The sequence below is a fragment of the Schistocerca cancellata genome, chromosome 6 (genome assembly GCF_023864275.1).
Source record: "Schistocerca cancellata isolate TAMUIC-IGC-003103 chromosome 6, iqSchCanc2.1, whole genome shotgun sequence".
Lineage (NCBI taxonomy): Eukaryota > Metazoa > Arthropoda > Insecta > Orthoptera > Acrididae > Schistocerca > Schistocerca cancellata.
Window position 1 is genome coordinate 116,495,393 of NC_064631.1, and position 15,461 is coordinate 116,510,853.

The 15,461-nt window shown below is 42.8% G+C and overlaps 1 protein-coding gene across 1 annotated transcript; it reads left to right on the forward strand.

Annotated features, from left to right (window-relative positions):
* Nucleotides 1–3,914: 3,914 nt before the first annotated feature.
* Nucleotides 3,915–12,671, forward strand: LOC126191074 (fibrous sheath CABYR-binding protein-like). The gene is made up of 3 exons (XM_049931793.1): nucleotides 3,915–3,977; nucleotides 8,170–8,249; nucleotides 11,247–12,671. Exons 1-3 carry the CDS (start codon nucleotides 3,971–3,973, stop codon nucleotides 12,318–12,320), a joined length of 1,161 nt encoding a protein of 386 aa, XP_049787750.1. The 5' UTR covers nucleotides 3,915–3,970; the 3' UTR covers nucleotides 12,321–12,671.
* The last annotated feature ends 2,790 nt before the right edge of the window (nucleotides 12,672–15,461 follow it).

Here is a 15,461-nt window from a genome sequence, read left to right on the forward strand (position 1 = left end):
GATGAACATCAACAAAAGCAAAACGAGGATAATGGAATGTAGTCGAATTAAGTCGGGTGATGCTGAGGGAATTAGATTAGGAAATGAGACACTTCAAGTAGTAAAGGAGTTTTGCTATTTAGGGAGCAAAATAACTGATGATGGTCGAAGTAGAGAGGATATAAAATGTAGACCGGCAATGGCAAGGAAAGCGTTTCTGAAGAAGAGAAATTTGTTAACATCGAGTATAGATTTAAGTGTCAGGAAGTCATTTCAGAAAGTATTTGTATGGAGTGTAGCCATGTATGGAAGTGAAACATGGACGGTAAACAGTTTGGACAAGAAGAGAATAGAAGCTTTCGAAATGTGGTGCTACAGCAGAATGCTGAAGATTAGATGGGTAGATCACATAACTAATGAGGAAGTATTGAATACGATTGGGGAGAAGAGAAGTTTGTGGCACAACTTGACCAGAAGAAGGGATCGGCTGGTAGGACATGTTCTGAGGCATCAAGGGATCACCAATTTAGTATTGGAGGGCAGCGTGGAGGGTAAAAATCGTATGGGGAGACCAAGAGATGAATACACTAAGCAGATTCAGAAGGATGTAGGTTGCAGTAGGTACTGGGAGATGAAGAAGCTTGCACAGGATAGAGTAGCATGGAGAGCTGCATCAAACCAGTCTCAGGACTGAAGACCACAACAACAACGAGTGTTATGCTTGTTCTTTTTCATTAATTATAGAGTCATTACTTTATGACATGATTTGGCATCTGATATCATGAGAGAATACTTCGTTGTTAGCCGTAGTGTTTAAATTTGAAAAACTGTATTACCAAACAAAATTTCTATTTTAGCTAAGTGAATTCTTAGTTAAACACCCGAAAGTGATAAATTCTTTTATGCGGTAACTATATCTGCGAAAACACCTACTTAACACGGGAAAACATCTAATTAACTCTGAAATATTTCATACAGTTGGCACTATTGTGTGCCTACGTAACAAAGATCTACAGATTCAATATTTATGAAAAGAACACACAAAATCATAGACAAAAATCACAATGAAATTACAATAGCCGAAAGAGAAAATACTAAAAGTTTGTCCATATATGCGCAGCTCTGACTTGCTTTGGAGAACTTGTGTTGCAGTCTCTGTAATCATAGAAAAACCAAAGGGCTATCCTAGGCGAACGTGTAAGCTTTCTATAAAAAATTATCTGGAAATGAAAATACTGAATATACTTTTTCGAAAACTCTCTTCGTGTAACGTGTGTCTTAGATATCGTGTTCAAATGCTGAGCAATACGACTTTTGGCTGTCCTTGCGTTGCGCATGTTAACAGTGTTGTAAAACAAACTTTGAACTTAGTGAAATACTGAATCTGACATAGTGAAAACTAACTAATTGCATACTCATTGAAAACTAGTTAACTGTAACTCAATGCTGAAGTACATTATGAAAATTACGTGACTTGTAGTGCAGTTTCTGAGTTCAAATGTCCAGAAAAATAAAATAGCGGTGTTCTCACAAGAAAAATAACTGTCTCAGATTACCTACACTGTTCACTGCAAATTAATCTTCCTGCTTAGCACAATACCTGATAATTCTGGCTACGAACGGTTTCCTCACGAGAATACAAAGTGAGGTATGCTTTGAAATATAAGTGACTTACCTCATGCTGAGCTTGTTGTTTGGTATCTGGTGTACTGACGTTGTCGAAAGCAAACAAAAGTTTGCAGATGCAGCTAAAGAGAAAAATAAACTATGCACTACAAAACTCGTCTTTTGCTTGTTAGAAACTTAGAAACAATCTGTGGTTTCGTGTCGCGTAAGGTGCAATTCTCACACCACAAAATATTCGAAATTTTACTAACAAAGGATGGAGGAGGGTTTCACTTTAAAGGAAATTTATCTTGAAAGACGAAACTCTGATTACTGTGAAAAAAAGACTGTACCACATAAGAAGACCCTAAAAATTACGAAATTTTCTAAATACAAAAATTGCAGACATTCCAGGCACATGCGTTACTTGCGACATATTGAAAACCAATAGATCAAATGAACACTACTCATGATTGTTATTAGTTATTTGGGGGACGAAGATCACATTCAATTAATAGCTCTGACAAACAAACGTTACATTCTTGCGCATGCATTGGTTTCCTTGGAAAATTGCTCCAAAACATCTCCGTCAATAGAATGAATAACATATGTTTACAAACAAGTTTTCATTTCCATAGTAAAGTATTCCAGACGATTTCTCTCAGATTCACAAATATTACATACCCTTCTCTAGAAACTCAAATGCTCGATACTGTGCATCAAATAAGGATCCCCTGCGCTGCTCAACTGACTGGCGAACAAGATATCCACAGATAAATACGGAGTCAAGGACCTTATTTACTAATCGTGCATCGCGCTCATCATCTTTGTCCTTGTGCAGTAAAGTTGAATAATTTTCAATGGCAGAAAACATATGAAAACCTTACAATATGACTTAACAAATTATAGTAACTCATTTAGTTTTTGCAAAACAAACATGTAAACATACATATTTAAGGAACATGTCGGTCTTAGGGAAAAATATATGCGCCATCACAAAAATCCTAGCCCTACTAGTAGTGTGCGCACGATCTAAGGTTGCAGTGATCCTTCGAGGCACGTCGGCAGACTGGACAGCGCACGCAAGACCCATTGTCCAGTTGGCGATTGAAGACTTAGTGCACTCTATTGAACTGCACTGGAACATAGGTTTATTTTTACCTTTCATTGTTAAGCTGCTTTCATATGTTGTGCCACAGTACGACCATCACGGTGAAGATTTAGTTATCTTTCATGAGATTCTGTACCGATTTCGAATCTGACAGTACGGTCTACATGGACAGAATGCAGGAGGAAAAATACCCATCGTAATACACTGCTGGGGACGGTTCAAATGGCTCTGAGCACTATGGGACTTAACATCTGTGGTCATCAGTCCCCTAGAACTTAGAACTACTTAAACCTAACTAACCTAAGGACATCACACACATCCATGCCCGAGGCAGGATTCAAACCCCGTAACGGTCACGCGGTTCCAGACTGAAGCGCCTAGAACCGCACGGCCACACCGGCCGGCTGCTGGGGATGAAAAGACTGAACTAACGTTATGGCCATAGTTTAAGTGAGGAACTAATAGATACAAATAGTTATATAAGTTAAAGGACCTGTCACGGAAGAATTGATCAGAGTCGTTCTCTGTGACGTGATTCGCGATCTGGTTCAGATGCCTGTGTATGCAGAGAAGGTAAGAATAGGGCTTTGTGTCTCGCTGATTTAATTAGAGACGTGACGGTAGTATAGTTGGTCAGGACGAGCGAATAAATGGGCTGTGACCTAAAGTGATGCACTTAAATCACGTAAAATCACAACGTGCGTGGACTTTCTTCTCGAACACGACTCGTGTTTCGTAACCACCACAGCAGCTCGTTCGACTGTGTATAAAGATATGTAATAGTAGGTAGAGGCAGTAGTAACGGATGTTGCGGAGGAAGCATACTACAGTAAATATATGAGTATCGACGCTGCATAAATGAAAGTGCATTATGTGAATTGTTGTTCCGACAATCAAAAAAGTTTAGAACTTTGGATTCATCGGGCTGAGCCCTCGTAATAAAAGACTTAGGTGCCTCCTACGCCATGATTTAAGTGCTCTTACGCATCCAGAAACAATGCAAGTGAAACTATGTTATCGGTTGCAATGTGAAATTTGTTATTACTGCGGCGTTCAGTGGGCGGTACAAAACTCCAAGCGAGATCAGTCACTGCCGTCGGCTGCTTAGATAAAGGGATTAAATAGTATTAAACACAGTATAATCTGTAACGACGAAGCCCGTCGTTCCCAGAACACAAACCTCGGAATCCGGCGGAGAGCACGTGTACAGCAGACATGTATTTAAGCGCGCGCGAACGGACACTGAGCCACCTTCATCGAACAACAGCTGACAACATGGGAGGTGAGTACCGTTGCCACAGCTTTCAGGGTGTCTCAGTGTTTCTGTGCGATTTAAGCTGAGTTTCTGCTTGCTATTCTCTATCACAGATTTACCGAAAAAATAAAATGTAATAAAAGTGATGTAGAAGTGACGAATTTTGATACTGTTGTTCGTTATGAAGGAAATTTCCTATGTATAAATCTGGCATCAAGACGGAGTCATTAATGCGTATCGTTTCTCTAGCTCACTTTGTTTAGGGCACGCTACGAAGAGAAGTGCTCCCTCCCCTCGTGAAATATGTTGCTTGCCTCAGACTACAAGTAATCTTGAAATCCATAGTTATTATGACGAGGAGCAGTGTCATGCAGACTAAAGTTCCTGAACGTGCACTGCTTCAACACTTGTTTTCGCTAAGGACACTTGGTAGTATACGGTATAGAGTGTACAACAGATTTCTACAGTTATTTTTCGGCGAATACAGTTCTTAAGAGTTAGTAATAACGAACTACGGTCGGCATGTTTGTACTAGTAGTTAGGTTTTTCCTATATTTTACTCTTCAATCAATACGTTGTTCAGCACTCCCAGCCACTAGACACTTTCTGCTTCCCAATATGTATCATATTTAAGTATAATGGTCTCATTTTTTGTTGATTTACAACACTTAACTAGTTTCTTCTGGGTAACCACCACTGTCTCGTGAACAGAATTCGCAGTTTTTCAGTTTTTCTCCAACACCTTGTGCTAGTACATACGGCACGGAGTGAAAGTTCAAAGTAAATATTAGTAAATTTACAGCTTTGAAAGGCAAGTTCATGTCGTCGTTTTATGTAGCTGGGCATACGGAACACGGAAATACAACGCTTAACCTTTTTAATGAGCCTTTTGATGGTATTTCGCTGTAATCCACCAAAACTAACTTTTAGTCAATTTTTTCACGCAGTGTAGTGGTTATTAGCGAGAGTTCTTGGACAGACAACTGAGAAATGCATGTTACCAATATTTGAAGTTAACATGTTAGCCACTCTAAACAAGTTGTATATTTAAATAAACAGCAACAAAACAAATGTGGCTTGTAACGCTATCTATTCGTTCTTTGAAATTAGATGATACAGAGGTGCTGCGTGAGCAAAATGATCCCCAGCGTCACTGAATGCTCACCGGGGCCCACAAGAAATACAGGCCCCACAACGAACTTGTAGCATCGCACAAATCGCCTTGTTCGCAGTGCTTCGCAACCGCTCTGTTCCGTTCAGGGTTCACCACAAATCAATCCGTCAATGGAAAGGTGCCCACTAAAGGTTTTAATTTTGCCGTGTGCTATAGAGAGCTTGCCTGCATTAAAATGCGCACCTAAGAATTGTTAAACTCGTCTGAAGAAGTTCCTCGCTCCCTGCTGGAGACGGTTGCTGTCACTCGTAAGACCAACATGGTCACGTGGTATGACGCATGCGCCGCAGCCTGTTCTTATGGTTGTCGTAGATGCATTGTAAGTCAGACTCTGTGCACGAGCATACGTAAGCATAGACCGACAACAAATTGTAGGGGACCATAACTTCGAGTATTCCATCATAACATACCACAGGAGTGACGTTCGCGAAGCTCTGCTGATGGCGAAGATACTGAGACGTTGGTTGGCTTTAGATCTTACCTTGTGAGGAACAACGTGTTTCGGAGTGGTCCATACCGGGCAGTTGTCCAACATCCTTCTTTCCGGCCTGCCGGAGTGGCCGAGCGGCTCTAGGCGCTACAGTCTGAAACTGCGCGACCGCTACGGACGCAGGTTCGAATCCTGCCTCGGGGATGGATGTGTGTGATGTCCTTAGGTTAGTTAGGTTTAAGTAGTTCTAAGTTCTAGGGGACTGATGACCTCAGAAGTTAAGGCTCAGAGCCATTTGATCCATTTGAGCCTTCTTTGCGGCTCACATGTCAGGTGCACAATTCACGATTTCTCAGTAGAATCACACCTCTAAAGATTCCGTTCTCTTCTTTCCAGGCGTCCCCAAAGTCCTCTAATCACTACCATATGCTGGTGTGCAGCCGACGCACCTTCTGAGAAATTTCTTTCGCAAAGTGAGTCACAGGTTTTGGCACAAGTGTCTCTGCCTGCTCTCATCTGCTTCCTATACACTTGGAAGGTAATAAAATATCTCCACTTCGTCTCCTGAGAGACTGCCTGATTCGCAGGTGAATTTTTCTGTAATCTCATTTATGTTTTACAGTATTTTTTCTTTCTTTGAATTACTCTGAATTAAAATTCCTTGATTTGTGGCAATCATATTCAACAGGTCCTACAGGTTTCCGTCATTTTCACAAGGGACAAGAATGTTATCAGCAAATGTGGTCGTTTATACCCATCTACCATGAATTTTAATAGGTCTTCTGAACTCTGCATTCATTTCCCTCGTTGCTTCTTCCATAAAAAGATTGAACAGTAGGGAAGAAATGCTGGTTAGCTCTCTTACGCCCTTTTCCATCCTAATATTTCTCTTTCAGTTTTCTATTCTTATTCTTCCCTCATATTTCATGTAATTTTTGTGAGATTTCCCAATACTTTGGGCCATTTCGGACAGTTCAATGTTTTCCCTACATAGAGAAAACTCTTAGCAGTGTCTTACTTTTCTTAAGTTTTGTTGCCATTTTCAGGCATAATAGCAGAACAGACACTCAGTGACCTCTGCAACGGTTGTTGTTTCGGTTTGAGCACAAAGACTGGTTTGATACAGCTCTCCACGTTATTCAGTCTTACGCAAGCCACTTCGCATTTGCAACCTAGATTCACTGGAAAGCTATTTATTGTTGTCAAACCTTGAGCTACCGCGTATATGACCTACCGCCCTTGAACGATCGAAGCGACACACATCATAGGGAACTGAACTCGCATTCAGGAAGACGACATGTGCCGTCGACAGGTATGTTTTCTTCGGTTAGCTTAAGGCAAACATCGGGGGGATGGAAATTTATATGGTGGAACCATTAAGCTATCGCAATATTCCAACAGACGTTACCATCCAGAATGAAATTTTCACTCTGCAGTGGAAAGTGCGCTGATATGAAACTTACTGGCAGATGAAAACACTGTGCCGGACCGAGACTCGAACTCGGGAACTATACCTTTCGCGGGCAAGCGCTCTAACATCTGAGCTACCCAAGTACGACTCACGACCCATCCCTACAGCTACAGTTACGCCTCTAGTTCGTTTCCTACCTTCTAAACTTCACAGAAGCTCTCCTGTAGACCTTGCAGAACTAGCACTCCCGGAAGAAAGGATATTGTGGAGCCATGGCTATCCACAGCCTAGAGGATGTTACCAGAATGAAATTTTCACCCTGCAGCGGAGTGTGCGTTGATACGAAACTTCCTGGCAGATAAAAACTGTGTCCCGGACCGAGTCTAGAACTCGGGACTTATGCCTTTCGCGAGCAAGTGCTCTACTACTTGCCCGTGAAAGGCGTAGGTCCTGAGTTCGAGTCTCTCTCACAGAGACAGAAGTTTCAAATGTTATCATATTCGGCGAAGCGTCGAGATATTGCAGAAGTCTCAATATATAATGTACAATAGTGGTACAGCCCATCCATAAACAGTCGTACGTCCGCAGTTATCCGACACTTCAGCAGAAAACGGTGAGTATGTTGTTCGTCGAAACGTCGCGATACCTTAACTCTGCCACTCGGCTGGTGACCCAAGAGCCTATAGTCAGGAGTATACGCCAGAGAAACCTAAACTTAGAAACGTCCGAATGTCTCGTTTGAAAAGGATCTGACCGATTTCTTCCCCCACCCTGAGTTTGTACGATATCTGTAAAGGCTTCGAAGTCGAGGTGGTTAATGCATAAACTTCTTTCCTTTCCACTGACCCGCCAACTGGAACGTTGATTTGTCACCTGATACATTCGTCAAAATCAAGCAAATTATTCCTATGGAAGAAGGGTGACTTAACAACAATAACGGAACGTATTGGGTGATAGGTTCATATCTGAAATGTACAGGACGAGACGCCCGAAGGCATTTGACCACATTCACTATTCTGGTCCTGGGGATACAAGTCACAAATGTTTTGCACTGTTTCGTTAACCGATTTCGATATCACAGTAGCCCATGAGTCATGTACGTGTCACACCGAACGTTTACGTGCGGTACATCGCGTAAAGAAACAGAACTCTACTCACACGAACTGGCACCGTCTAATCGTTTCGCTCCGTTTCCTTTTTGCAGGTCTCGTGATACTTGTGACGGCTCTGGTGGCGGCGCTGGCGTCTTTTGCAGATGCAGCGACTCTACACACGAGAGAAGCGGTAAGTGTTTAGTGCAGAAAAGTCATTTGTACAAATTCTTGTGTCCCATTCTCTTTCTTGTTGCTGAAACAAATGTGGTATAAAGTTCCAGCGTGGCTCAGCAGTTTGTCGACTTTGATTCTGGTGAGCGATATTTCACACTTTGAGCATCCCTGACGGAAATAGAAAGTGCTACATCATGAAGCACTGTCCAATATTTATGAAATGGCATCCATTTGTTGTAGAATCATGGAACATATTTTGTATAGACATAATGACCTTCCTAGACTCTGAAAAGTTCGTCTGCAGAAACCAGCACGGTTTTAGGAAACAGCGGTCATGCGAGACACAGATGGCCCTCTTTGTGCATGATATACAACAGGCTCTAGATGCCGGCTCCCAGGTTGACGCCATATTTCTCGACTTTAGAAAGGCGTTCGATTCAGTTCCGCACTGTCGCTTGCCACAAAAAGTGCGCGCTTACGGTCTATCTAATGACATATGCGGTTGGATAGAAAGTTTTCTAACAGACAGGGAGCAGTATGTCGTCCTGAACGGGGTAACTTCAACAGAAACAAGAGTAACTTCAGGTGTGCCCCAGGGCAGCGTAGCAGGTCCTCTGCTTTTTACGATTTACATAAATGATCTGGCTGATGGTATTGACAGCGGCCTTAGATTGTTTGCCGATGATGCTGTAGTCTACAGGAAAGTAGTACCACACGAAAGTTGTGCACAAATCAATGAGGATTTGCAGAAAATAAACGCGTGGTGTAATGGCTGGCAGTTTTCTCTCAATGCTAGTAAGTGTAACCTACTGCGTATAACAAGGTGAAAATCCCCATTAATGTATGAGTACAAAATAAATGATCAGTCTTTGGAAGCGGTAACATCCGTCAAGTATCTGGGTGTGACTATTCGAAATGATCTCAAACGGAATGATCAGATTACACAAGTAACGGGTAAGGCGAACTCTAGATTGCGGTTTATTGGTAGAATCCTGAAGCGATGCAGTCCTTCAACAAAGGAAATAGCTTACAATACGTTAGTTCGTCCAGTTTTAGAGTATTGTTCGTCTGCATGGGACCGTTGCCAGTTGGGTCTGATTCAAGAGATTGAGAAGGTCCAAAGAAGAGCGGCAAGATTCGTGACTGGTACATTTAGCCATCGTGAGAGCGCTACAAATCTCATAGAAAATTTGAAGTGGGACACACTTGCAGATAGACGACTCGCTAAACAGAAGGGGCTGCTCTCTAAATTCCGAAATCCAATCTTCACCGAGGATGTAGAGATATATTATTACCACCAACCTTCAAATCGCGTAATGATCATCATTCAAAGATAATGGAAATGGTACTGACGCGTTCAGACAGTCGTTTTTCCCTCGCGCGATCCGCGAGTGGAACAGAGAGGGGGGGGGAATATGATTTTGGCGCGAATTGTCTCCTCCGCCACACAACGCTTGGTGGCTAGCGGAGTATATATGTAGATACGTAGATGTAGATCATGTACATCACATAACGGGTGCTAAACGATTAACCTATTTTTCTTACAGAACTGATGCCCGTCATCAACATTAGTATGAGTTTCTATCCTACCGAACACGAACACAAACCCACCACTGAATTCATCATAACACATACTGTATCTGTTCACGAAAGTTTCGGTCTAGAAGCTAGTAGAATTTACACGTCCTCCCAGACATATTCTTTGGTTGATAAATCAGGGGGTGGGGGGACAGGCCAGTAAATTATCCATGCATATCTGAAGGAGTTTCTGGAAGTGTGGAATCATGCATTATCCTACTGGCATATGCGTTTTGTTGCCCGCGTCATGAGGAATATCACAAGAGAGCTTACCATTCTTGGCAGATCCTGCGACCATTCCAGCTTTACAAATGGCAATTCTCTGTTGTCATCGGTAAACACGCCGTATCAACGCGAAATCCAAAGCCACCTTCCAGTAATACTTGTATTCTGGACTGTTTGTGATGACATCCTGAATTTAACTTCTGGCTGAATTTCGATTGACATGTGGTGCTACAGATGAATGTTGAAAATTAGGTGGATTGGTAAGGTAAGGAATAAGGAAGTTCTGCGCATAATCGAAGAGATAGTATTATATAGAAAACACTGACAAAGAGGAGGAACAGGATGATAGGACATTTGTTAAGAGATCAGGGGAAAATTTCAATGGTAATGTAGGAGGCTGTGTAGGGTAAAAACTGCAGAGGAAGACAGAGGCAGGAATACATCCAGCAAATAATTGAAGACGTAAGTTGCAAGTGATACTCTGTGACGAAGAGGGTGGCGCTTAGAGGAATTCGTGGTGGGCCGCCTCAAACCAGTCTCACTTCAATAACTTCGCTTTTTTTCAAAAAAATGCTTGTGTTTATGTATTGATATGTTGCTTCATTGGTCTACAACACGTCTCCAGATTCACTCTGTTCGCCTCGCGGCAGCAGACCATAACTCATTCATCGTGGTGCGTTCCACACTACTGGTGGTTCCTTTTCAAATACATGAATTTGCACGAAACGTCACCACAAATTGGTATAGAACGTGAGGATAAATATCCTAGGTCGAGATTGAAAATTTTGTTTTCTGATTACCGGTTTCGGTTTATTACCGAGCCCTCTTCAGATCAATCTAAAATCTTGTTCAGTGTGTGACGCTCATTACATATCGTCTTTTTTAGGACTAAGGCGCCTTGGTTAAATAAAAAATACGACGAAATAAAATGAGTGACACATACTGAACAACATTTTAAATTGCTCTGAAGATGGCTCGGTAGCGAGCAGAAAGTGATAATCAAAGAAGAAAATTTGTAATCTTAGCATAGAGTTTTTATCCACCGCTGACAATATCAAAGAATAACAAATCGGTTTTTTGATATCGGTTCATTCACAGAACGATGTCTGGTGATTGATTACATACTAATAAAGTCGCTGCCAATTTGCCACTGCTACTTGAAGTGAAATAAGTGAATGTGGCGCAATGAACATTTTATGACATGTTTCAGGTGAAACCTGGACTCGTCTCATGCGCACACGCAACCGGCCCGATCCCAAATCCACAAGACTGTGGCAGCTTCCTGCAGTGTGAACCATCAGGCAGGATAGTGACCCGGCAGTGCCCAGCGGGTCTGGAGTTCAATGCGTGGCGGCGTGTGTGCGACTACCCTGAGAGGGCTCGCTGCTCCACCGGCGGCTGGCGTCCACCACCACCACCACCACCACCACCAGCACAGGATGAGCAGACTCCCGCGGAAGACGACAGTCCCGCAGTAGAGGAACCAGTTACTCCTCCAGCCGACGCCCCCAAGTGTCCAGCCGTGGAGAATCCCGAAGAAGCTGTTCAGCTGCCCAATCCGAAGGACTGTGGCAGCTTCTACAAGTGTGACGCGGCTGGAGTGGCCTGGCTAAATGCCTGCCCTGCTGGTCTTGAGTACAACGCGAGGCTCAAAGTTTGCGATTACCCAGAGAATGCTGGTTGCTCTCGGCCGGGCCCCGTTGAAGAGCCTGCCGAAGAACCGGCTGAGGAAGCAGAAGAAGACAACGCTGAAGACGAAGCCGGTGAAATTCAGCAACCAGCGAATCCTCCGGCCGATGCCCCAGAGTGTCCAGCCGTGGAGAATCCCGAAGAAGCTGTTCAGCTGCCCAATCCGAAGGACTGCAGCAGCTTCTACAAGTGTGACGCGGCTGGAGTGGCCTGGATAAATGCCTGCCCTGCTGGTCTTGAGTACAACGCGAGGCTCAAAGTTTGCGATTACCCAGAGAATGCTGGTTGCTCTCGGCCGGGCCCCGTTGAAGAGCCTGCCGAAGAACCGGCTGAGGAAGCAGAAGAAGACAACGCTGAAGACGAAGCCGGTGAAATTCAGGAACCAGCGAATCCTCCGGCCGATGCCCCAGGGTGTCCAGCCGTGGAGAATCCCGAAGAAGCTGTTCAGCTGCCCAATCCGGAGGACTGCGGCAGCTTCTACAAGTGTGACGCGGCTGGAGTGGCCTGGTTGACACAGTGTCCTGCTGGTCTTCACTACAACGCAAAGCTGAGGGTGTGCGACTATGCTGCGAATGCCGGCTGCTCGTCAGCGTGAAACGGTAGTGATCGTCGAAACAAATAGAAAGAGATGCAATGACGAAAAGGAATGTACCGTCACCATATGACTACTTAATTTAAACATTTCTGTGTCAGTACCATTCAAAATGAGATAATTTTAGACAAAGTGCCTGGAATCAAAGGTAGAGTTAACAACTAACAGTCTACATCACTATTTTGCTTTTTATTTAAACCTGATAGGCTCCTTATTCAAACTAAAAGTTATCGATCTGGACTGTAGTTAAAATAAAATATTTCTTAAAAGCCCTATGTATTAAGGCAAATAAAATCTACTGATTATGCACTCCTATACATTACATGTCAATTAATGATGGAAATAAAAATTAAGTGAAGCAATTTAAATCTGTTGTGGTATCTAACTGTTACTTCCATTCCTTTCCTGACAGCAGCACTATCAGGAAGATAAACTTTTCTAGTTCTTTATGCAACAAGAAGATGCAGCTAGCTACAAACATTCGTTGTAACATAAATAGAAATTGCTGTGCTGATTTGCAGTATTTGAGCACTTGGCGCCGCCCGCTGTGGTCGAGCTGTTCTAGGCGCTTCAGTCCGGAACCTCGCGGCTGCTACGGTCGCAGGTTTGAATCCTGCCTAGGGCATGGATGTATGTGATGTCCTTAGGTTAGTTAGGTTTAAGTAGTTTTAAGTCTAGGGGACTGATGACCTCAGATGTTAAGCCCCGTAGTGCTTACAGCTATTTGATCCATTTGAACACTTGGCACGCAGCAGAATCCACGTTTGTATGCCTGTGTCATAGCAACCCGTTGCGATTGACTCCAGCCACTGAGTGGTAGCCATTTTCTCACAGTGACAACGATGACTAAACAGGAATTTCGTCACTTGTAAAATACAATGAAATGCAATGGTCGACCAAATAATTTTCTGCGTAATACTTACTGAATATCTGACGTGCTGTTAACTTCTGATTGATATTCGGAGTTCATATTATGCTGCGAGTACCATTACTGAAATGGTTACTGATGATTAACATAGAGTCTGTAGGGCCATACATACCACACGGTAGCTGCTAACATCGTATCATAGCAACATAAAAAAGTATCTTACTCTTCTAAGTTCTACTGCTCTTTTAGGTCATCTGTTAGCCGACGATCAGTTTGGCTTTAGGAAAGGTGAAGGCACCAGAGAGGAGGTTCTGACCTTGCAGTTGATAATCGAAGCAGGACAGACGAAAAATCAAGACGCGTTCATAGGAACTGTCGACCTGGAAAAAGTGGTCCACAATGTCAAGTGGTGCAAGATATTCGAAATTCGGAGGAAAATAGGAATGAGCCATAGGGAAAGAGAGCTTTACCATTCAGTCTGTTCCTTAACTCAATAGGTGTGGTCACTCAGGCTTCGCGAGAATTTTCACACTTGCACTCCAAGGTAAATTCTGGCGGGGTGCTTCTTTACTTCACTTACCTTCCTCATGCTGAGGTCATTGGTCCCTAGACTTATATACTACTTAAACTAACTTAAACAAGCTGTTGCTGAGAACAACACACACATCCATGCCCGAGGGAGGACTGTAACCTCCGGCGGGAGGGGCCGCGCAGTCCGTGACATGGCGCATCAAACCGAGCGGCCACTCCGCGCGGCTTTGAAGTCGGCCGTGTCCTTTCAAAGGAACCATATCGGCATTTACGTGGAGCAATTTAGGGAAATCACGGAAAACCTTAATCAGGACGTCCGGACGCGGGACTGAAACGTCCTCTTTCCGAATGCGAGTCCTCCTTAATCGTCAAATCTATAACGTTTTATTGTCGGTTGCCTTATCGCTTTTTTTTGTTACCGTTCTGGAATATCCTAGACCGCCCTTCGTGAACTACGTACCTGTTTCCTTAGTATGGTACAAAGAGTGTTCTCAGGAATGTGCCAATTTTACGGATCATACCGAAGAAGTTCAGGACAATAATATTGGACACATTCCTGTTTTTCCAATAAAATACTTCAGAGTGTTAGTTAACATCAAATATGTTCTGGGTAGTGCTAAGGGAAAATGTAGATCCCTGATGTGAAAGTCAATTTTGCAGATTTTCTTTTTGTCCTAACGAGTACATTTCGTGGCGAAGTTTAAACTATGTAATTTAGTTTTATGTAAATATTTGGCTGGTACAGAGGTGCTGTAATTTCCAAAATGTAATTTTGTATTCTGTAGTAAATTTCTATGTGTACGGTTTAAACAACCGCTCGAAAGCACACGATTTTGTGGGATAAGTAGTAAAATGCTACCGGCTTCATTTAGTGTAATAAAATCAACAAGGACTATTTAAACAATAATGAAATAACTGTAAACATTATACAACTGAAATGAAAATTTTCAAATGATTTATCGCTTAAATCACAGTTTGAACATAGGTGTCACACAGACAACTCCTCATAGCATACATTACAGAAAAATCACCTCGCGAGTTAAGGGCTGTACATCGAAGGAGCTATGACTGAAATAAGAGAAAGATTCAAGAGTTGGTTTAAAAGTCAATGATAAGATTTACTGATGACGTCGCTATCCTCGGTCTATGATTATTCCCCACGGAACTGCATTTACTAATGTGAAGTTATTGGTAATATTAGTGCAAAATTAGTATTCTATATTGCTGCAACGCTTGTACGAAGTTACTTTAAGATCTTACTTTAAGACCGCCATTGAAATTTTAATGAAATTATCATGTAGAATCGCACGACACGTAAGGCAGTCTCCGACCCCAAACCAGTGGAGTATGGAAAAATTTCCTTGGTGAAAGTGCATCTGTTGTGTACAACTTCGTACAGAAAGGTAAGGAGAGAGATGGGCTACAGAGTGATGCGGCAAATGTTATCGTAGAAAAGCTGGAAAACATCAGAAATGATTAGGGAACAAATTAACAGAGCAAACAGAAGGTTTTCTTACCTTGTATTTCTCCAAGCAAACGAGAAATCAGTAGAAATGACACAACAAAGGATAGAGTCCACTTAGTACAAAAGCAACAACGATGGTAACGGGGTCACACTAGGCCGTATCTGCACACCTTCGTGTTGCGATGTCGTTCCGAGAGTGAGTCGGTAGAGTCGACGCCGCCAGCCATTCTACTGTTTTTTTATGTCCATCCTTTTAGCAGCTGGTCTCTGGGACGACAGC